At 38.4% G+C, this 24,229-nt stretch overlaps 1 protein-coding gene across 1 annotated transcript; it reads left to right on the top strand.

Moving 5' to 3' along the window:
• The first annotated feature begins 4,716 nt into the window (after window positions 1–4,716).
• Window positions 4,717–24,216, top strand: LOC122064662 (protein RRP6-like 2). The gene is made up of 14 exons (XM_042628424.1): window positions 4,717–5,760; window positions 7,697–7,852; window positions 10,682–10,840; window positions 10,927–11,010; window positions 16,368–16,447; window positions 16,549–16,599; window positions 16,719–16,827; window positions 18,692–18,774; window positions 18,953–18,998; window positions 19,340–19,427; window positions 19,540–19,709; window positions 20,157–20,531; window positions 20,625–20,726; window positions 23,142–24,216. The coding sequence occupies exons 1-14, from the start codon at window positions 5,083–5,085 to the stop codon at window positions 23,784–23,786; spliced, it is 2,826 nt and encodes a 941-aa protein (XP_042484358.1). The 5' UTR covers window positions 4,717–5,082; the 3' UTR covers window positions 23,787–24,216.
• The last annotated feature ends 13 nt before the right edge of the window (window positions 24,217–24,229 follow it).

Raw genomic sequence — 24,229 nt, 5'->3', positions numbered from 1 at the left:
TTTTTCAGCTACCAAACGATTAAGGCCATGACAAAATACTTCTTTAGCCAGTATGAATAGCATCGGAGATAAAGGATCCTCTTGCCTCAATCCACGCTCTACCCCAAAATATCCTATAGGGCCACCGTATAAAAGCACAGACAGCTTTGTAGACGCCAGTAGCTGATGGACCCAAGTAATCCACTTATCAGAAAAGCCAAACCTCCTTAAAACATGATACAAGAAAGTCGATGAGATAGAATCATAGGCTTTCTGAATGTCTATCTTCAGCCCCATACCACAACCTCTAGTCGTAGAAAAAAGCATATTAGACAGCTTTGACGCCAATGAAATATTATCATGAATAATTTTCCCTTTCTGGACTGCCCCCTGTTCCTCAGAGGTCAGCTTGGGCATCTGGCCTGACAGTCTCAAGGCCAAAATTTTGGAGATAATTTTACAAAAAAAATTACCTAAGCATAGGGGCCTAAATTTGTCCAAAGATATGGCACCCTAAACCTTGGGAATTAAAACCAACAAATTACTATTCATCCCCTGAGGCATGAATCCACTGCTAAAAAAGCCCTTAACAGCTCTACAGACATCCCCAGAAATAATGTCCCAACATGCTCTATAAAACATACCTGGAAACCCGGATCGCTTTTCGGATCAAGCTCCCAAACTGTAGTTTTAATTTCAGCATCGCCAAGCATCGAATCCAGAATCCACCTGTCATGGACATCCAGCATTGAGGGGATGGTATCCAGTAACTCCAAGTGCTCCGTTGTGGGAGTGGATTTATGAAAATTTTCATAAAAACCACTAATGAAATTTTCCAACTACTGCTTGTCTAAAATGATCTGCCCATTGTCGTCTTTTAGATATCTAATGAAGTTCTTTATTCTTCGCACTTTTGCTGAGACATGGAAGAACTTCATGCATCTATCACCCTCTAATCTCCAGCGAGATCGAGATTTTTCTACCCAGAGCTTATCATAATTCTCCATCGCTTTTAAATAGCGAGTTTTTGCATAAGCTTCATGGCTAAAAATCGAGTCATCCATACCATTAACATCTATCTCAGATTGCACCTCCTCCAACGCTTTCTGGGCAGCCTCCATTTCCAAATTAATATTTGGAAAATTTTGCCTGGCCCACACCCTAAGCGCACCTTTCAGTCTTTTTATTTTTATGTTGAACATAGTGATGGGGGATCCACTCACCCATTGATCCCAAGAATCCTTCACAGTCTGGAAAAAAAAAATCATTTTCAATCCAGAATCTCTAGAATCGAAAAGGACAATTTGTCCGTCTTACCGTGATCTCCGGCTGCACCAACAAAGGGGCATGATCAGAAGCACTTCTAGTTAGAACCTTTTGATGACAATCCTGGAACACTGAAAGCCAAGAATCGTTGCATAATCTCCTATCCAAAACCGCTACCACATTCTCCCTTCGTTTATTATTTGTCCAGGTATATTTATGCCCCTGAGAGGGAACCTGGATAAGTGAGCATCCATCCACCATAGCCCCGAACTCTGCAGCAGAGCCCATGTTGAACGACCCTGGACTTCTTTTTTCATGAGAAAAAATCGTAGTGTTGAAGTCTCCCATCACCATCCAAGGCTGACCGAGGCCAGGCCAAGAAGCGGCTAAGCTTGCCCACAACTCTCTTCTCTCAGCCCTGAAGCACTTAACATGGACATGAGACAAAAAGAAAAATTTCTTCTACCAAACTACTTTTACTTAAATATGTTGTTCAGACATGCTAGTCACCATCGGTTTACTTAACCCGCTTCTCCAAATCACCAATAGGTTTGGAACCTTGTTAGTTCTACTGTTGTGAATAAGATCGGCATCAAAGCCTTTCTTACTAAAATTTTTTTTTGGGAATTGTGACACCTCCAACATTGGCTCTGCAATACAAACGATATCCAAAGAGTTTTCTTTAAATAATTTCGCCAAGGCTAGCCAGGCAGCCTTCTTCTTCATCCCTCTGATGTTCCAATATAGAACTAACATGATTACTTTTTCTTAAGGGCAATTCTATCAGACTTTCTGGAAGTCTACTTTTGAGAAACACCTGGCTTCCCTTTTTGGTGTCTGCATGCATCGAATCCCTTCTCCTTTTCTCTGACCAGACGATCCACTTGAAGCACATCCTCATGCTGATCCCCCCAAACCGCCTCATCATGGCAGGTCTGAAGATGATTACTCCAGGTCTGAAGACGATTACTCACTTCCCCACCACAGTTGTTGTTCGCATGATGGGAGTTCAACACTTTTTCTCTTTCCTGCCGCCCTCTCTCCTCAACTGCATCTGAAGGCCTACGGTCTTCCTCTTCATCCTGCTTGGAGAGTTCATGGTATCTCCCTTGGTCTGACTCACAACCCACCCAGCTTCTGACCCAGTGTGATGATCTGGTTCTGAGATAGGGGACCCGATGGCATCCCTTACCAGACCGTTAGTAGGATGATCGACCCCATTATTCTCAAACGGAATTACAAGCTCAATATTTCCTCTCTCCTTCGTAGCTTCCATAATAGGCGGTATAATCTCCTTGGATTGATTGACTCCAAAGGGAATATCGACTCCATCTAAGGCAGGATTCTTTCCCAGGATGGAAACAAGATTTTCTGCCATCTCAGCTCCACCCTCATTCAATTTTCTCCTTGAACCTCTGACTCCATCCAAGGCCGCCGCCACTTGTAGGCCATCGCTGACCTCCATGTCCGCCGCCTCCATGTCCACTCCCCCTTTTTGAGAGTTTGCAAACTTCTTTTCTCTGCATCCTTGTATTACATGGCCGACCTCGTGGCAGAACTTGCATTTATCGATCTCATCCTCATATAATTTTCTGTTTGAACAAATACACCTCGCCCGACCCTGGCTGCCTTCATTCAACAAGAATTTCATCCAACCTCTTGGCTCCAATTATCTGCTCGACTTGAAGTCTCGCAAAGTTCCCCATAGCCGAAGATTGGGTTCTGCGATCCAGGGCAACATGCCTTCCCGCCCCTTTAGCCATGGAAAGTAGGATCTTCACATGCCAGTACTCTATTGGTAGGTCAGGGAACCTAATCCACACCAATTTTATCTGTTTGCTTGCGCACAACATGAACGTTAAAGTCAGGCTCCCACCTTTGAAACCGAATGGCCTAGTTCCTAATTTTTATGATATTTCTTCTCCAAATAGTGTTCATATCTTCTTTAAGCTCGAATTGAAACAGGATAAAGCCCTTCCCCATAGGAGACAGTGCGACCTTACCCTTCAAATTCCATCCCTCTGTAGTAGCTATTCTTATTTCGTCCATCAACACAAATCTGAAGTTTGCCCTCCCTATCAATGCAAACTTGAACCGATCCAGACGATCCTCATAGGCATCTTGGGGGATGACAATCTTAGTGTACGATCTAGCTTGGATAGGCTCAGGGAGCATATCCACATCTGACATGCTATTCCCAACCACCGTGGCAAAGGACTACTTCTTAGTAGGGGTGTCAATTCCTAAACCGAACCGGTAAAACCGGCCGGACCGAACCGATAACAATCCGGACCGAACCGAACCGAAGCCTTATTGGTTCGGTTCGGTTTCGAGTATTGCAACCCCAAAACCAAACCGAACTGCACCGAAAACTGGATGAACCCGAAACCAAACCGAAACCGGCTCAAAACCCGGACCGAAATCGAAACCAAACCGGTAAGAAACCGAAACACTCCAAAATTCATTAAAAAAATCAAAATTTGCATAGTTTTGTATACATTTGTATGGAAAGTCGAATCCAAACTAGACCAAAAACCAAAACCAACCCGGTTACAAATCGATTTAAGAAATCGAAGTTCAACAATTCATCATTTGGTTGTTTCCTAATGGCTCCATACCGGTTTAAAAAACCGATCCAAACCGAAATGAACCTAATAAATCCAAACCGGTACCAACCCTAACCCAAATCGCACCGAAGCCGACACCGGACCAAAACCGATAAATCCTTAATGGGTCGGTTTCGGTCAGTTCCAAAGTCACACCGAAACCGGTGGAACCGGACCGAAACCGCACCGACCCGGACCGTTGACACCCCTAGTTTGGACCAAGGGTGTAAAAAAAGCTCGAATAACCCGAATCAGCCCTAGTCTGCCTTGAGCCTGAACAGGGCTTGGGCTGAGATTTCAGCCATAGGATGAGTTAGGGTTTTGAGATTTTCAGGCATGAGGCAGAGTTGGGTTGGGCTTGGGTTGAGGTCTCAACCCAACCCGACCGAATCCAACCCAATCATGTGTATTAAATATATAATCATATAAATATGTTAATAATTTTGAATGGGTACTTATAAAAAAAGATATTTCGTTTTCCACAGTCTACACATATATGAAAACTTTGGTCTTTGGCTTCTGCAATGTATTAAGATCAAACAACCAAGTAACTAATAGTATTAGGTTGGAATGGATTGGGTTAAACCTGGCCCAATCAAGGTTGGGCTTAACCCGACAGGATTGGGCTTGGGCTGAGTTATTCCAGCCTGACCTAGTCCATCAGGGCTGGGCTTGGGTTGAGTTAAAAGAGACTTTAGGGTTGGCCCATTGATCCCCTTAGTCTGGACTCTGGACTCTCCTTTGTATTCACCGCGTGGGCCTCGTGGCTTATCGCTGAAAAAAAAAAAAAGAAAATGGGACGGAAATGATATTCAAATGACGAGGAGGTTATCACAGTATCACGCCGACTGAAAACACCCTAAAATTTAATGTAACGGCTCGATTGTTATATGTGAGAATTCATGATAGTTACGTCTCGACAAGAACCAAACCAACCTGATATTCACTCGAACCAGAGCTGTTTGAGACTGAAGAATGTGAAAAGAATGTGAAGAGACTCGAACAGAGAGCAAGGAACAGGGGCCATACAAGAGAAAGAAATGTTCGAGTTATCTTTAATGGCAGCAGCAGCAGAACACTAGACGTCGTCACACCATACTGCTGTGGATCTATCGTCTATTTTTTCGCCGCTCAGGATTGATATATTTTGCAATTTTATCAAGGTCTCTATTATATTGCTTTAAGCGAAACCCTAGCGAACATTCTTGATCCGTAAAAGAGCACCGAAGCAATGGAGATCGATTCGGTAACGGAAAAGACGTTGAAGCAGAAAGCTGAAACATTGCAGGCATTGGCTGCTGGTCCTCTTGCATCTTCTGTTGCGAAGCTTTCTGGTTCTTCCAGAGGTATTCCTTCAGAAAGAGACTTTCATTTCTTTCGCAACTTCGACGAATTCAAAGTTCCAATAAAAGGAATCGCTGAGAAATCTGAATCTCTGTTGAAAAATATTGGTTCATCCACTCATCTGTGGGGCAAGCAGATGACTTACCCCGAAGATTCAGAAGAAGCTTATGACTGGCTAGTTAGTGTTAGCGACGAGGTCATTGAAAGATGTGATGTTTCTATTGATGAATTTCACATGCTGAGGAAGAAAGAAGAGGGAGGCATGGGAGGTATCAGTTCGATAAACTCTGACGACGGGTTTCAGTTGGTTTATGGGAAAAAGAAGATGGGAGGCAATCGCAGTATGGAGAAGAAAGATGGGCACGATCCGAGTTCTTTGACGTCAGTGAATGTGGCTTCAAAGGACAAGAAGACGACAGGGGCAAAGCCACGCCTGCCTTTCCATATACCAACTATTCCTCGACCCCAAGACGAATATAAAATAATGGTTAACAATACGAACCAACCGTTCGAGCACGTTTGGTTGAAGAGGAGTGAGGATGGGAGCAGATTTATACATCCTTTGGTTAGTTGTTATTTAACACCTTTGTCCTCAATGCATGAAGTAGGTTTCTCATAAGGAGTATTCTTCGTCAAGATGGTTGTATCCCTTTTCCTAATTGATGTTTCTACTGATGACATCTTCCTGAAAACCATGAAGAAAAATCTTCTTTGCTAGCCAGTTCAGGGTTTATTTATTTCAAATGAATACATCCACTTGTCTTCTACCTGTGGCCCTCACTATGTTTGCATCTGAACTATTACATAGGTCTTTCGTTCAATCCTTATTAATCAAGTTTTGTTTTGTATTTTATTTTTTTTAATTAAAAAATCCCATAAGATTTTATTTTGAGTAAAGGGTAGATACAGATAAATTAGCATGCGCTGACCACCTTCACTGTACAAGCTTCGGTATTGAATTTACGGGGAACACACAATTTATTTGTTTAGTCACTGCTAATGTCAACATCTGGAAATTATTTGCAAGTATGAGGAATGCTTATATGTCTGGACCCTCCTCCTTTTCTCCCTTTTTTAGCATGAGGATATGTACCTTTTTTTTTTTTTTTTTTTTTGGTAGAGGTGCAGATTAAATTATACTATTTAACCACCCAATTGAGTTATCTAGTTTACTGCTTACTCTAATACACGTTCTTCAATCCAATCATTAACTGCATTGACCTATGTATACCTTGTCTGTTACTTTTATCCTCTATGCTTACTCCTACTCAACATCTATAGCACATGCAACTACATAGATTTGTCATTTACATGCTATCTACTATCCTTTGTGCGAATACAGAATTATGTAAAGCATTACTGCATGCTACCTCTTAGCTGTATGATTACTTACGATTTGTTGAAACACCTTAACGATCCAACTGGAGTGTCTAAATGCTTGAGTTTGAAAAATATGTTCTTCCTTTCACCTTCCCCTTCTCCCTGATTCTACTTTATGTGAATAATACGTCTCAATAGTCCTTCAGCTTCGTTTAGAAGGCCAGTATGATAATGGATCTGAGAACTTTGATTTTATTACTTCTGGAAATGGTTCATATAGTAACATACAAACATCCTTTTTTCCCTTGAACATCCATTAAAATATTGTTTTCCAGTTTACCAGCGGCCATTACGGCTGTAATGATTTTTATTTTTGGGGGGTTTAAGGATATTGTGCTGACTATCTATTTACATAATTATCTGGAAATTCCCTTATCAGTTAAGGAATGGATAAATTATAGGGAAAATTACATGATTACCCACTTTTAGATGTATCTTTTCAAAATTACCCATCAAAAGTTTCAGTTAACAAAAATACTCAAAATTAGGTTTCCCTTTACAAAATTACCCACTTAAAGTTTAAGTAAATAAAAAAATCCAAAATTGAGTTTGGGTTTACAAAACTACCCACTCAAATTTTTAGTAATAAAAAAATACACATTATATGTGGAAGATGAAGAATCACTATTTTGGGTGGTTTTGTAAACCCAAACCTGATTTTGAGTATTTTTGTTTACTGAAACTTTGGGTGGGTAGTTTTGTAAACCCAAACATAATTTTGGGTATTTTTGTTAACGAAAACTTTTTGTGGGTAATTTTGTAAAGGGAAACCCAAAAGTGGATAATCATGTAATTTTCCCTAAATTCTATTTGTTGATTGGACATGATTAAATGATTTATCTTTGGTTTAATCTTTATTTTACTTGTTCAGATAGGGCTGGCCTGCCATTGCTCTTTCTTATGCTTTATTGTTTTCCTGTTGCTGCTTTAAGATTTGTTGCTTACTATTTGCCTTGAATTTTGTTTTTTCTTATGCTAATTTTCCCTGTTGCTGCTTAAGATATGATGCTTACTATTTGCCTTGAATTATTTCCTTGTGTCAATTTCAATTTAATCTACTAGTACTAATAAATTTCTTTTTGCCACATCTTAGTGCTTATATCTTATTTTGAAATGTACAGGAGGAGCTCTCTGTATGTGATTTTCTTGCTAGAAACACCAGTGATGTTGAACCAGTAAAACCGCTCCCTATAGAGTCTACCCTTTTTAAGCTTGTTGAAGAAGTCAGAGATTTGAAGGAGTTAGCTGCTAAGTTGCGAAATGTAGATGAGTTTGCGGTAAACATTCATGATAGTTCATCTTGTTCTTAGCTTACCCTTTTCTTTAGTTTTTGTTTTCCTGGATTATTGTCTAATTGTTGCAATCCGTTGCTGAATGCACATCAATAGTTTATTTTGTATTGGTTTGCTTAATATCAATGCTGCCCTTGTTGTCATTTTCATTTCGTTATAACACAATGACTAAGGACTCCTGAATGTGAAAAGTGAAAAACTGGAAAATAGTATACTAGGAGGGCTTTAGTATACTGTGAAGGATGTGAACTCCCTCCATGCCAGTGACTCAACTGCTGGATGATAAATATACTTTTAAACTCAGGCTCAAAGTTTACCCTAACTGTCTAACCATGATATTACCTTCACTGGTAATAAAAGCAACTCTGAAAATTACAAAGAAGGAGTGGACTTGTGTGTACTCATAAACCTTTGATAATAAAGAAACATTACAAAATACCCCTTGCGGTAACTTTAACACTCCTCCTCAAGCTGGAGCATAAATATCACCCATGCTAAGCTTGGAACAACGCTGAAGAAACACACTTTTTATACAATGCCCTGGTAAACAAATTACCAAGCTGTTGAGAGGAACTGCCAAACTGAGTGGAGATTGACTTCCACATCATGTCATTTCGCACAAAGTGACAATCAACTTCAATATGTTTAGTCCCTTCATGCAAGATAGCATCGCTAGCAATATGGATGGCAGCCTATTTATCGCAGTACATGTAATAGCCTTGTCAACTGGAAAACCAAGCTCCTGAACAAGAGATTTAAGTAGTGAGCTTTGCTAGGATTTTCCATGAACTGACTGATGACTCCAACAACAAACGAAATGTCAGGTATAGTGACAATTAGATAAGCCTACCCACCAACCTTTTGTACTGATGATTGTCCACAAAATCCTTGTCTTCACAATTTCCAAAATTTTGATGAGGATCCGTATGACTCCACAGGGTTAGAAGCTAACATGGCAGTCTCTTATGGAAGATCAAACGTGTATTTTTTTGAGAAATACTAATACCTTTCTTACTACGAATAACCTCAATACCTTAGAGCACCCAAATCCTTCATTTGAAAATGTTGCTGCAAATGGCTTTGACACCCGTAATAATAGAAGAGTATATCATCAACATAGAGTCATAGACCACCGGTATTATCATGCTGGAACCCAAGCAACTATCAATGGTCATGATAGCACAATATTTTTGAATTTATAGAACAGCACTCTGAGTGGCTGTTTTAAACCATACATCACTTTATGAAGCTTGCATACTTTCCTTGCAATCTCCGCCCAACCAACACACCCAGGAGGTTGCTCCATATAAACTTCCTCAAGCAAATCCCTGCATAAAAAGAGAATTTTTAATGTCCAGCTGATACAATGGCCCGTCTAGATTAACAGCTATAGAAATAAGCATAAACAGAATTCAAATGGGCAATAGGCGAGCGTGTCCTTTGACCACCAAGCAAGCTTTTAGCCTCCCAATAGATCCATCACTTTAAGGTCCCAGCCTGGTTGGCTTCGTTGAATTGAAGGAAGCTCGTTCCTGTCTACTATAATGCCAAATTTGCTTTACGTATCTTATGGGGGCATTAGTCCAGGTGATCAGGTCCATCAGAGAAGGCATCACAGAAGACTACCCAGCTTGGACTCTATTTGGCTGGATGTTGAGGATCAGCATGGGGCCCACCTTGGAGAGTCATGAAAGGACTCCTCAATTCTGATTTCTTTGGACAGCTTCATATGGGCCCCACTTGAGCACTCAACGCAAGAGAGAACTGCTAGCTTTATTTTTTTTTTTATTATTTTTTTTTAGGAAAGTAAATTTGCTTTTCTTTTAATTGCTTATAGTATGACTCTTTATTTCATAAACATTGGATTAGATTAGGACTCTTTTTTTACTTTCCTAAACTTTTAGATTCTGATTCTGATTTCTTTTGCTTTTATTATTTATTGAATTGTAAGGCCTACAGCCAGTTTTTAGTTAATGAAAAAATGAAGACAGCATTGTGCACGAGAAACTCTCCCCCCCCCCCCCTATTGCGAAGCTCTTTCTTCCCCTCATCTTGAATGACATCTTCTCTTCTCCTTCTCCCTCAGCAATAAGGTAACTTATCTTCTCTTTTTCTTCCCCTCTTTCTCAATATTTCTTCTTGTTCTCCCCCCCATCTCATATTTTTCCTGTTGTTATTACAACAGCATAAACACTATTCCACCACCCCTAGTTTCAGTTGCATGCCTCCCAAACCTTGTTTTGAAGCCTTTTTTTTTTTGCTGCTACTTTGCCCCTTGCTGAACCTCTGCATTAAGATGTCAAATGGGGTGCATTAACTGCTTTTGCTGGAATATTAAAGTGCATGCACCCCATTTGTCATCTTACTCCCCCATGTTCCCATCCGCATATTACCTAATTGAAATATGTTGAGTTGGTGTAATTGCTTAAGATTATATTGCTCATTGCTGCAGTAATTTTCTGGTTTTAAATCTGCATATAGTTCTTGCATGTTGCTGCCACCCCTTACTTTCAGCCCATACGTGAGTTTAAACCATGTTAGTATTGCCAGCCTAATCAGCCTGTATAGGGACTCTAGTTCCTAGGGTTCTCCCTACATCAATATCATTTCACAATGAAAACTAATGTTATGTTCTCTCCAAAACGAGCTCTTGTTAGAGAATGCTTTTCCTTTCGATCTCTACAAATGGATCATATCCACTCTTAAAAATTCTCTTTTGTTGGATAGGAAGCTTATTTTATTGTATAAATTAAAATCTGGATTTGGTTTACTATTTTCTTACACACTGTTGCTTATTTCCATATTGTTGTCTAGGTTGATTTGGAGCATAATCATTATAGGTCCTTTCAAGGTATGACGTGCTTGATGCAAATTTCTACTAGAAGTGAAGATTATGTGGTAGATACTCTTAAACTTCGGGTACACATTGGTCCACATCTCAGGGAAGCCTTTAAAGATCCCTTAAAGAAAAAGGTATGGTCCTTTTATTTCATGTTAAACATGTCTCTTGATCTTAACAGTGCTGCTCTGGTGTTTGATGATATGCTTTGCTTAATTAGGTTATGCACGGGGCAGATCGTGATGTAGTGTGGCTTCAACGGGATTTTGGCATATATATCTGCAATTTGTTTGACACTGGACAGGTTTTAGTTTGCAACCTCTGCACATACAAAGAGACTTTTTTTCTGAGCCTTCCATCTTTTGTTTTCTTATTTAGAAGATAGTTAAAAGAAAGTTGTGAATCAGAGTTCTCAATTGTCAGGTTATCAAAAAATCTACTTCCTTTATTGATACTGCAGTGCACAGTAGAGTTTAATGGATACTGGCTTGAGGGATCCAATTCAACCTTTTATCTCCAATGCTGTATTGGTCCTTTTTCTTTGTTATACTATGTTTAGGTTTGTGGTTTCGCCTCCCCCCTCCCCCCTTCTTCTGTTGCTGTCACAATTGGAACTTGAGGCTTCTCATTTTATTTGCAAAGTTCCAATTAGAGTTACTTCACACCTTCATTTCTCCACCTAGACTTTGTCTTTGTGGATTTGGTGGTAGGGCTTACATCAGTTGAGGACCTGAGGTTCCTTTCTTAGTTTGTATATTCAATGTAGAACGGTGATCCTTTTATTTTGTAGTTTCATAATTAATGTTGTTGAGGTTTGGAAACTGTTGCAATAAATGGAATGAGGCTGTCCATTATGCTTGTAATGTTCAATTTAGAGTTCAGTTCTTTTTCAAGTCACCCTTTGTGAATCATACTGAATGTCACACATTGTTTATGTTTTAGAACTTTAATGTGATCTAGTTTCGTAGGAGTCAAGAGTCAAGAGTCAAGAGTAGGGCTTAGGTTTCCAAGTTTCAACATATTAGTCCACGTGGTTATTTTAACTCCTGTGGTACTGTGCATTATCTTTAGTTGACAAATATCAATTTTTTATTTATTTATTTATTTATTTATTATTTCTTACTGTTTTGTAGCATCAGTTAGCTAATTACATAAGGAGATAGGTACATAAAGCAATTCAGAGGAATTTTGCAAAATGCACTCCATAAATGGATCAACACAGTTCTTAGGTAATTGGGTTTAGAATAGAAACAGTGTGCCTGCTGCCTACTTTAGTCCGACAATAATTTCTGAGTGGTTTGTTTTAAGTGTTTTTTCTTTTTATTAGTAGCCAGTTTTAACATAATAATATATCCATCTCATTGTCCTTTTTAGGTTTGGCTAGGGCTGTGATAATTGGTGATGAGGTGACAAATTTCGCTACAAGACTATAAGCCTCTTAAATTGAATTTTCAGTTATGGTGCAGAGAAGCTTATAGATTTCCATGGCCTTCACAAGCAAGGTTCGAAATCTCGTGTCGTTTCGGTGTTTCGGTGTTTCAGTGGGTTCAGAAACTGAAGTTTCGTTTCGTTTCGGCAAAATTTTGGCTGAAATGGTGTATTTTTTTTTTTTGTTTTGTTTTAGTTGGCTGTTTTGGTGGTCAAACGGCCATATTTTGATCTGAAACTTGGTGGGTAACTTATTTTAAGATTAATTAACATGTTTAGAACATAAAAATGCAAAAATATTAGGACATGACGTTGTTTTAGAGTTGCACCTTTGTTTGGCAGCAACAGTCGAACTGTTCTGAAAATTTTACTTGGTTTTGGAGAAAACTTTACATTTCCTAAGCTTTGATTGTGTAGATCTTGTAGGAATCCAATGGAAGTCAAAATGTGTGATGATGTGGCTAATTAGAGGCTTGTTGGAGACTTGGAGTGTTTTTCCTTAAAAAATGCAAATGGAACTGAAACCATCGAGATAGGCGAGACAGAGTCGAAATCTCGACCGTGATATGGTATTTATAACACATGGAATGTACCGAGATGACCGAGATACCAAAATTTCGGTATTTTTTGGCCGAAATATTGAAATTTTGACCAAAATATTGTACAAATGTTATTTCGTATGTAATTTCATTTTGGCAAAAAAAAAAAAAAAACCAAAATTCTGAAATTTCGGCGAGATTTCGAACCATGTTCACAAGTACAGGTCATTTATGAGCCTTAATGGTTTAGTTCCATTAAAAACTAGAGCATATTGGCATCTGGTGGCTTAATACCTCTGGATTTCTATTTGTTTAAATCCCATAGTAAGGCATCTAGTGGCTTAGTACCTCTTGATTTCTAATGAGTCATACTATAAAATTGTGGGAGAAGGTTTTCGAGCCCAAATGAGAAGAGAAACTACTATCTTGGAGAACCAATTTGGTTTTATGCCTGGTAGATCCACGACATAAGCTATCCACTTACTCAGGAGGCTCATTTAAAGATTTAGAGCTTGCACGAAGAATCTCCATATGGTCTTTATTGACCTAGAAAAAGCCTATGACAGGGTCTTTAGAGAGCTAATTTGGCATATACTAGAGAAGACAAGGGTGTTGAGTAAATTCCGTTACAATATTGGGATACATCAAGGATCAACTTTAAGCCCTTATTTGTTTGCGCTTATCATAGATGTTTTAACTTGGAACATTCGAGATGAAGTTCCGTGGTGTATGCTCTTTGTTGATGATATTGTTTTGGTGGATGAGACAAAAGCTAGGATTGGTTGATAAGTTGGAGCTATGTAGATCAACCTTGGAATTAAGAGGTTGTGAGATAAGTAGAATGAAGATGGAGTATAACTTTTGTCACACCATGATGGAGGACATAGAGAGGTATTGCAAAGTAATCATTTGAGGTATATGGGGTGATATAGAGGATGATGTTTCACAGAGGATTAAAGTGGGATGCATGAAGTGGAGAGGTGGGTCCGGAAGGTTGTGTGACCGACATATTTCTTTAAAGCTTAAAGAAAAATTCTATATGATAGTCGTTCGATCGGCTATGATGTATGGAGTGCAATGCCGGGAAGTTAAGAAGTCCATATAGATAAGCTATGTGTAGTAGAGATGAGGTTGAGATGGATGTATAGCAAAATTAAGAAGGATAAAGTAAGGAATGATCATATTAGAGCTGATTTGGGAGTTGCCCTGATTTATGATAAGCTCCGAGAAAGTCGTTTGAGGTGATATGACCATGTTCAACGGAGGCAGGGGATGTACATGTTAGGACTTAGGATGAGTGATTTGATTCACATTGAAGGAACTAAAAAAGTTAGGGGCAGGCCTAAAATGACCATTGGAGTAGTGGTGACAAATATGGTTCTCGCAGGTTTTGACCGTATCCCCAGGGGTCGAAACGATATGGTTTCGACCAAATTCGACGAAATTTTGAAACATGGGAAATTTCGACCAAACCAACTGGTACCCTTTGGGTGGAACTAGGTCCAATATAAGTTAGTTTGAAAAGAAACCCAAGCCTTCTTTAGCAGATTTCGACCCTCTCTTCTTAGTTTTTTCTCCTAAGAGTGGGAAACTTAGGGAAACAGTGGAGATTTCCATTTTTTGCCTGACAAAGTTGAATCTAAGAGTGGTTCTTGCTTCATCTACATAAGAAAGACAGTTTGGACCAAAAAGATAAGTCCCAACTTCCCCAAAAATCATTTTTAGAGAATAGAGTAGAATTATGTAAATTTTTTATATGTTACTTAGGAGGACCCGATCTACGCATTCACGGTGGCCGAATTTTTTTTTGCATGTAAATGTTTTTTATTTTTATTTTTTTAAATGCATTTACCTACAATATATTTCAATCAACAACTTAGCGTAATGATAACCGAACATTTGGTTCACCACACAGGTATGACTTTATGTTTTTTTTGTTTTGTTTTGTTTTTTTTTTTTTTTTTTTTTTTTTTTTGGTTTTTATTTTTTATGAAATTAATGATGTGAATGTGTTAGAAATGTCTAAAAAAGGATATACGCAAAAAATCAGGCAAAAAAAACAGTGTTTGGGGGTCGAAACCTAAGTTTCCACAAAACCGGGAAAAATTCCCTAGTTTCCTTGAAATTTCCCAGGTTTTGACCGAAATTTTGGTCTCCCCAAGGGTCGAAACCTGGTTGAAACCCGATACCTTGAACCTTGGTGACAAAAGACATGCATAGTTTAGGTCTTGTCCCAAGTATGGCCTCGAATAGTGATGATTGGAGGGCAAGAATCCATGCAGCTGACCCCATTTAGGTGAGATTTTACTGATTTGTTGTGTTGTATTTCTTTCATTTTTCTTTTGCTGTCTTTGATCGGATCCATGTAGCTAACCCTATTTAGTTGGGATAAGGCTGAGTTGTCATTGGTAAGGTCTTATTGTCTTTTTGATAAATGGAATTTTTATTTTATGAAGAGACTGTATTATTGTGGTTAAAGTTGCGGAAGCTTCTTTTAACTTAAACTACCTTGTAGGCATTGGGTGTATGAAATGTTCTCTGTACACTGTATTTTCTAGGACCTGGTTTTCCTACATGGACATTAAGGAAAGAATCTCCTTAATGGGTAGTTCTGCCATGTGGCTGGTCAGATGGGCCTGAAGTTTTTTGGACTGATAGAGTGGTAGACCCTAAGGTCCCGTGCTCATATGTCAGATTTCAGTCCAATACAACTTTGCCAAGTGGCAAAACGAGGAACTGAAAAATGTGGGACAACCATGAGGTTGCATAGGACTAGAATGGGGTGTATGGCTGCATGTTGGAGGGTATGGCATTAGATGAGTGTAAATGATTGGATTTGAGCCTGAAATTTGGCATGTTGCCAGTTTAGACCATTCCCTAGATATCCAATGGTCAGATTTGCAATATGGCAAAACTAAGAGTGCCCGCTAAGAAATTCTTTCCTAAATGGCTGTGTGGGATTACTTTTTGTTTTTTTATATGTTGGCCAGAATAGTTAATGAACCACATTGGCTGGTTTATAGGTAACTTTTTTGAAGATTTGAGCAAGCAGTGGTTTACTGAAGAATGAAGAGTCATATTCTAATGATCTTTTTAGTAAATTTATGATCTTGCATGTGCAAAAAAAATGCTTGCATTAACTCTGCTGATGTATGGACATTACCATAAACAGTTTCAAGGCAATAATTTTCAAATTTTTTTTTTGGTAACTTTTCATGTATTTGCGTATCATTTTCTTTTGGTACAGTATTGTGGAAAATTGAACACATAAATCAGATAAGTATTTAGACAAAAACATAAGTTACTTTCGGTGTATCTTTTATATTATGGTGCAAGGCTTCTCTTCTAGCTCCTTGGATTCTTTTTAAGTGCTTTGACATTGTACTACAGGCCTAATCTTAATGAACAGTTGTAGAATTTACATTTACTTGTAAGGTCTGCATGAATTATATTATGTTGGGAGGAAACTCTCTTCGCCCGAAGAATCTATGGCATTTAGGAAGGCAAGCATATCTTTGTGTTCACTCTCTCTCCTCTTCCTTTTCGTTTTTGGTAACTAAGGTTATCGTTGTCTCTGTGCTGGACTGGACTAGTGTCATCTTCTTTTTTCTTTTCCCTTTTTTTTTTTCCCCTTCCAATATTCCTCTAATTTAATGATACTGAGGACTGAATTACCTTTTTAATGGACTCATAGGCCTCAAGGGTGTTGCAGTTGGAGAGGAACAGTTTGGAGTATCTTCTGCATTATTTTTGTGGAGTTACTGCAAAGAAAGAGTAACTTCTTTATCTTTACCATGTCTGAGTGTTTTTGGACCCATCATTTTGGCTTGATGTTGTTTTTCATTTTCTGTAAGGTTTTACCTAATCCTTTGCAGGTACCAGAATGCAGATTGGAGAGTGCGTCCGCTTCCTGATGAGATGGTTAGGTAATTTGTGTTTTGGAGTATATCTTTCATATTTCCTGCTTATTAGGACTTTTGCTTCTTAACTGATCCAGTTGTATTTATCCTGGAATCTTAGACTCATTATGTTTCCATGTTTGCAGATATGCTAGAGAAGATACCCATTATCTGTTGTATATCTATGATCTTATGAAAGTGAAGTTGCTTTCAGCATCTGCCGAATCTGGAAGTGGTGATGATCTTCTGTTAGAGGTATAGTCATAGCTCATTATAGACCATAATTGTCTTCTACCTTTTTTGTAATAGGAAATCTCTAGATTTTCTGAAGGCATCCATATCTTATTTCAATACTTTTTCTAAGGTGATTTTTTGGCCTACACCTTGTTCTTAATGGTGCATTCGATGGGCTTCCTTGTACATGCCCAAACCATTTACAAGTGACTCGTCCTCAACTTGTCATCTGTTGGGGCCACTCCTAAATTACATAGAATTTGTTTGTTTCTTAGTGCATTTTTCCCAGTTTTGCCAATCATCCACCTCAACATCCTCATCTCAGATGCATTCATTTATTATGTATAGATCTCATCACACTCTAGAAGCACTTAATTTCATCTACCTACTCTAAATCTATGAGTAACATCTTCATAGATTTTTGTTTATTTACGATTGAACCTAGGTTCCAAAAATTCTCACTCTATCTCATTACCATCAATTTTTATCACGCCATGTTTTTGTTCTTTTGTTTTTTTCTTACAAAGTATGTGGGTAATGGAGAAGATTGAATGTAGTTGGTGCAGAAGGAAGAGGAGTGTGTGGGTGATTGGGGGAGTAGCAAGGAAGAAACAAGAACAAAGTCATAATGAATAACTCTTTTTCTTGTTGGTTCTAAATATGCTAAATTTTTCAACTGCAAAAAGTTTTGAAGAATTTCTTTTTAAATAAAAATTATATTCTGAATTGGTATATCCTCCCTCCACTTAGGTTGATCGGTAATTTAATTTATTGAAATTAAAAAATCAAAGGTGTGTTATACAGTTTGAGGGAGCCAAAGGCTCCAACAGTAGGAAATGGACAACTGAGGACAAATTCTGCTGCATATACTCAAAAAATAAACAGCAGGCTGAAGCCACAAAATTTTTTTGCCCATAAAGTTATTAAAGAGAAGGGGAGAAAAATAAAAAGGGCAACACGATGCCCTTAGAACAGCTTTTCTTCTTACAAGCAAAGAGATAAGCTAGATAATCCAAACCCTTTTATTGGACAAAAGCATCTATTTAACCATTTCTTGATGCAGACCAGCACCAAGGAAGGTACTCTAAAAAATACCAAAGAAGAAAGAAGAACATGACTTGACTCATAACTCAGTCTTTGACTCAGCCTTGTGGCTTTTCATTGGACCGAGTTCTTTTGGTTCAGACCAAGCCCATGTTCGTTTTCTGGTTCATTAAAAATCAACAGGAATCGTGGGCTACTAGGAGTTTATTTAGATTTGTTTCTTTATTAACTAGTTAGTTGGATTGGGTTAGGAAGAGAGTCAATTTTTTTTTTAAATATTATATGTGTGTATATATATTATACTATATTTATTTTTAGTTTAAAGCATAACGCACTTTGAGCTGGTGATTTGCGGACAGCAATACGTGTGGTAGTGCTACTACTACAATCGGGAGTAATCCAGGAACAAAGATATGCCTTCCGCATTACCGACCTCTATCCATCAATACAGTATTCGTACTGGTTATTAATTTCTTAACAATTTTGTACTAAGAAATTTAGATGGACTCGTTTTCCTTGATAATTTTTTTCATGAAAGACTTCAACTATTTCTGTAAGTTGATATAAAATATTATTATGCCTTATTAATAGGGTCCACTTCTTTTTGATTGCTTTTATGGTACTGGACTTAATAAGATGCAAATTTTATTTGTTGTTTATCACTTTTGCTAAAGTAAAAAGGAATAAGTGGACCAGATTTTTGTTAATTTTTTTAAGAAAAAGAATTATATTAAAAAAGTCCTTGCTCTTTCAAATTTTAATTGATAAACAATGTCTGTGTGTTTCATCGTTCTCTGATGTAGTGAGGTATTTTATTCCTCACATTTCTTATTGTCAACAGGTCTATAAGCGTAGTTATGGCATATGCATGCAGCTTTATGAGAAAGAGCTCTTGACAGATACTTCATATCTCTACATATATGGGTTTGTGCTTTGCTTCAGATCTTGTACTAGCCCATCCTTCTTGTAAACTGCAGCCCTGGGAGAACAGTCACGTTGTCTTCATTATTTACTCATTATTCTTGTTTCCCCAAGTCAATCTATGCTCATTAGGAAAAGGGATGAAAACTATAGAACATATTCTTTGTTGTTATGATTGCAGGTTAGGGGATGCTGATTTCAATGCGCAACAGCTGGCTATTGTTGCAGTAAGTTATTCCTCTTTTCTCCAGTCTCCACATCTATCTTGTATTAGTAAGAGGAATATAACTTGCACTGGGATGGGGGCTGTCTACATGCCAGCACTGCTCCACTTATGTACCACAAGTATGGCACACATGCAGGGGGTTGAAGGACCCACATTCCTAATCTGGTGACCCAACCGGGGAATCTCCTTAATAATAAATAAGCCATTGAATACATCTAGTTTTGGTTTATTATTTTTTATGCTGGTCTATTGACTGTTAGAATTCGTGGTTTCCTAGAGATACAAAAAGTTGTTAGATGCTTGGATATTTGAATTTAAATATTAAGTTCGATTGGACTGCAGGGGCTTTGTCAATGGAGAGATGTTGTTGCCCGCGCAGAGGATGAAAGTACTGGCTATATATTGCCAAACAAAGCTTTACTTGAAATCGGTATTTGGGAGCCATTTACAATTCTCTGAACTTAAAATTCCATCATTGAATGTTTTCCTCCATCATATTCATTTGGCTTACTTTTGTCTTATGTGCCTTTTGGATTAAAAAGCCAGGCAGATGCCCCTTAATGCTGGGAAGCTGCGGTATCTAGTTAGATCAAGACATCCTTATGTTGAGCGCAATCTTGGTTCTGTGCTCAACATCATCAAGAGTTCAATTCAAAATGCTTCTGCTTTTGAAAGTGCGGCTGAGCAACTAAAGAAGGGCCACCTAGAAACAGTAAGAGATACATCTAAAAAAAAAATAGAGATGACCAAAAAAAGAGCTTGGTCAAGAGCATACATGATGAAACTCCCCTTGATACTGCAAACAAGTCCCACCAACTCATTTATCCAGACCATTCAGTTAGTGGGCAGCATCTGGTATGATTCGTGGTGCAAAGTGTATTGTTTGTGATCTTAACCTTGAATGAATGGATCAGGTAAGTTAATAGTCTTGAATGGAATCTTCTACTGTTGACTTATGAATAGGTCCAGTATGACCATTTAAGGTGGCCCCCCAATTCAGCAGAGCTGATTGACTAGTAGGTGAGCCATGTTTGCTGTATGGGAGGAGGGGAGATGGATGGTTGTCAATACACTTTTTTCCATGAAAAGCTTTTTTTTTCCCCTCTTTTTTTTCTTTTTGGAGACTGTTCTAATAATGTAAAATCTTCCCAATGGATAGGCATCTGACAAAAATGAGAAAGTGATCGCTGATGAATCTGAAACCTTACCAATTATGGGAACCCCTACAAGAATGCAGACTGCATCTACGGAAACGATGGACATAAGCCGTGGTGATTATGGTAATTCAGTTAATGGGAAGATAGGTGAATGCACGTCAGCACCTGTCCAGGTCAAGGAAGAGCTTCTTGAACTTAGTGGTGATGCTTTTGAAAGTTCCATGAGTGGAAAAGGCTCCTTTGAACAACCTGGAGAAACTGGAAAAATCAAGAATGAACAGGATAATGTGCTGGAGCTTCCAAAAGAAAGCACCACTCTTTCAATACATATGGGTGACACAAATATTGAGATGGGACCTAAAACTTCGGCAAAAACAGTATGTTGAATCTCTGGATATCAGAAAAGTCTTCTGTTTGTAAAATTCTGCTTAGGTTTTTTTGTGGTAACTGGGTAATCTATTGCTGTGTAGGTTACTGGAGCCACTATCCAAATCCTAAAGAAGCCAAGCAGAGCTTTTGGAGCACTGCTGGGGAATTCAACCTCAAAGAGAAAGCTTAATTCTGATCAAAAAGTGAGTTCTATCTTCTTTATTTTTCTTCACTTAATTTATCTCTTTTCTCCTTCTCAAGTGCTCTGCTCATCCTTAATAATGACTTTTTCTACTGCAACTATTTTAAGAATTGTTGTGTCTGACTTCTACTTCTGTAACATAAATATAAATGTATGTCACATTGCTTTACAAAAATGCATCCTGTACATGAGGACCAAGGTTTACTTATCTGATAAAGACCAGCAAGCTAGTCCGAAAGTGCTCTTGCTGTTTATAATCTTTAATAGTGCAGGCCCATTTGAACATAGTAACTGAGGAAGCAATACTTAAGCCAAAGTCTAGGAATATCTCTATTTGTTTTCATATCTCATAACATCTGGTTCACCTCATTCCAAATGGCCCTTGGTACTTATGCTCCTCTTAAATCCAGAAAATTCACTCTTGAGAAAATGAGAAACTTTAATTTCATAATTTTGAATTTCTTCTTTGATCTTTATTATGCTTTTCTTTTATATTATTATTATTGTCAAGAGAATTGTTGTCTTTCATAATGTTCCATAGTCAGAGTGTCAGACCCTACTACTGTCAATCTGTCAGTCCCTATTCTTTTCTTCTCTTTTTCAAATTTATGCGATGTTTTTACAGTTCCAGTTGGACCCATTGCCCTCAGGCCTTAGCCAGATGTCTTTTAGGAGTTCCTGGAGTTTGAATGGGAGTTGGAATAAATTAGCCTAGTTATGCCCTATAAATATGCATATAAATTGAGTGTCATTGTTTAGTTTATAGTTTTTTTTTTTATTTGTTAAGAGAATGGTTCTTTTCCTATAGTGGTTTGATAGTCAACCCTTTTACTGTTAGTTACCTTCCATATTCTTCTTTCTTCAATTTTTTGCATTTCTGTTTACGATTGAAAATTGGGCCCATCACATGCGTGTATCGAACTACACTGCTTCACAATGAAAGCCAGATCCATATCTTTTGGACCCTGCTTCCCGAGAACTTTTGGTTTGATTCCTTCGAAGAGACCTTCTAAACATAGAATCAGGTGATTCGTGGGATACTGCTGGTCCACAGCCACCACCCTAATCACAAGCGCCTATGCTGTTTCAAGATTGAAGCCTGATGAAGCCTCCCCACAATCCGACTTAATGTGAGAAGGGGTCTCTTCTGGACTTTCACCACATGACCTCTATGGTTGCAGATGTGATATATAATCCTAAGAGAGTTTCTGCTTCCTTCACCAAACTCAAGTCCATAAAAGTTGGATCTTAATTCTTTCACGATTGGGAATGACCCTGCTTCCTGAAACTCCGTTTGCTATTTCAACTTCTGCTTTAGTACCCGCAACCTACTAACCATGGTTTTTTGTGATCCGTGTGATCTTTCAATACCAAGCCACCTCCATTCCCTAGACACAACCTGATGCAATACCAAAGGCTTGATATAATCCGACTAACTAAACTGAGAGAGGGGCTGCCTTCTTGGTTTTACATGGCCCTCAAGCAGGAACCTTCTGTGCTGCTCACATTCCATAATCAACAATGCCTATTATCACCGCAGTTATATTGATGAGACCCAGTTCCCCTCTTAAAACAATAGTACATTTCTGATCATTCCTCGACACCATCTATTATACAGTGATTTCCTGATTGTTTCACTGCTACTGCTACTACTACCATTTTTCATGTGTTACCTTGCCGGGTCAACCAAAGAGGCCAGGCTGAGGCAATGGTTGTATCGCCTGAGTTATTCAAATTGTTTTAGTTCTGACTTCGGACAACTTCCGGTTTGGAAATTACCTGCAGTGGGAACCATTTCAAATGGTCTGGCAGTTTCAAGTTTGATAATTGTTTTCTTAATGGTTTTCAATAGTTCAACTAGTTGCGTAGCCTAATAATCTTCATCTGGTTATGTTGCTTGGTTCCAGCTAAATTTGCTTAGAGTTCTAGATATATGCATGTCGTTACGGATTTTGTACTAATTCAAATAGAAGATCTTGAAAAGAATCAAAAAATTAGAGGGAGATATATTCATCAACTTAGTAGAGAGAAAAAAATATATATATATACTCTTCTTTAGTGGACTGTTACTTTTGAGTTTGGTTATCTCAGGTTGTACGACACTCAAGCATATATGTATCATTTGCTAAAAAATATGTATTCGTCCCTGCCCAAAAAAATATATGTATGACTGTTTGCTCAAAGCATGTGATTGCTCTCTCCCCTCCCACCAATACTCCCCCCCTTAAAAAAAAGAAAAAAGAACACTATGCAGCTTACACTGACCTGTTGCCCTACTTTTGGACTGTTGTTGTTTGTTGATTTGATCAAGGGTTGGCATGTTGCAATTATATTATGCAGCTTATTAGATCATATATGTGTTCTGCTGAGGATTATACTATGGGAGAATGTGACCGCTTGAAATAAATTGTTTCAGGACAAGGTGGAGCAGATCAAGTCATCAGTAAACCTTCCATTCCACTCGTTTTCGGGCAGGGATGAGCAGCTCAAACCCTTTGCCAAAGAGAGTGTTAAACCCTTCGAAATTCATCCCACTGAACCTGTTGCCACACCAGCTGAGATCACCAATTTAGAGGATATTATATCATTGGAGTCTGATCTAAGTAACCAGGAATCAGCTGATTCTGTACCAACAACTGTTAATGATATTTTGGATAACGGGGAAAATTGCAATGCCATGTTGTCCACTTTGGAATCAGATACAGGGGATGAACCCATGTGTCTCTCTGATTTATCATCCAACTTCCAGAGGTGCTTCCAGTCCATAAATCAAACCAGGAAAAATGGACAGGTTGAAAGCTCCCATGAATCTGAAGGTTTGCAGTTGAAGCCATTTGATTATTCAGCGGCGAGGAAACAGGTGAAATTTGGGGAGGACAAAAGAAAAGAGGGAGAAAGAGAGGGTGATAAAGGCTTGAGAGGTCCGGTTGCTTCAAAGGGAAGGCGAAAAAGTTCAGTTGTCGATGGGGGTCCAATAGATGAGGAGGCTAAGGATTTTGAGAATCCCAGGCGGCGCCAGGCTTTTCCAGTCACAGGGAATCGAAGTGCCACTTTTCGTTGAGCTTCGAGGTGGTGTATACTCAGAGTCTCGATAGAACTTCGAGAAAGAAATGAAAAAGGAATGGAAAGAAAATTCATTTGAGCTCCCTGATATGGAATTCTTCAAGGAAATTTTACATGACTAAACAAAATGTATAGGATTATTTCAAGGCTCCTGAACCAAGTTCTAGATCTGGCAAGTTCTGAAACCTTGGTCAGTTAAAACATTTGGCATCAAGTTGTGCTGTTTTGCTAACCAAAACAGTTGAGCGTATGCGCACCAGACTCGGATTAACCTTGAAGTTGGGAAAGAATATTTATTTGAGCTTCTTGGTTATGAAATTCTTCAATGAAATTTTACAAGACTAAACAAAATTTATAGGATTATTTCAAGGCTCCTGAACCATGTTCTTAGGTCAGCAAGTTCTGAAAATTTGGTCAAGGTTGAAACATTTGGCGCCGAGT

This window comes from Macadamia integrifolia, unplaced genomic scaffold (assembly GCF_013358625.1).
Source record: "Macadamia integrifolia cultivar HAES 741 unplaced genomic scaffold, SCU_Mint_v3 scaffold1709, whole genome shotgun sequence".
Taxonomy (NCBI): domain Eukaryota; kingdom Viridiplantae; phylum Streptophyta; class Magnoliopsida; order Proteales; family Proteaceae; genus Macadamia; species Macadamia integrifolia.
Note: the sequence above shows the minus strand (reverse complement) of the source record. Positions and strands in the feature narration are given on the sequence as shown.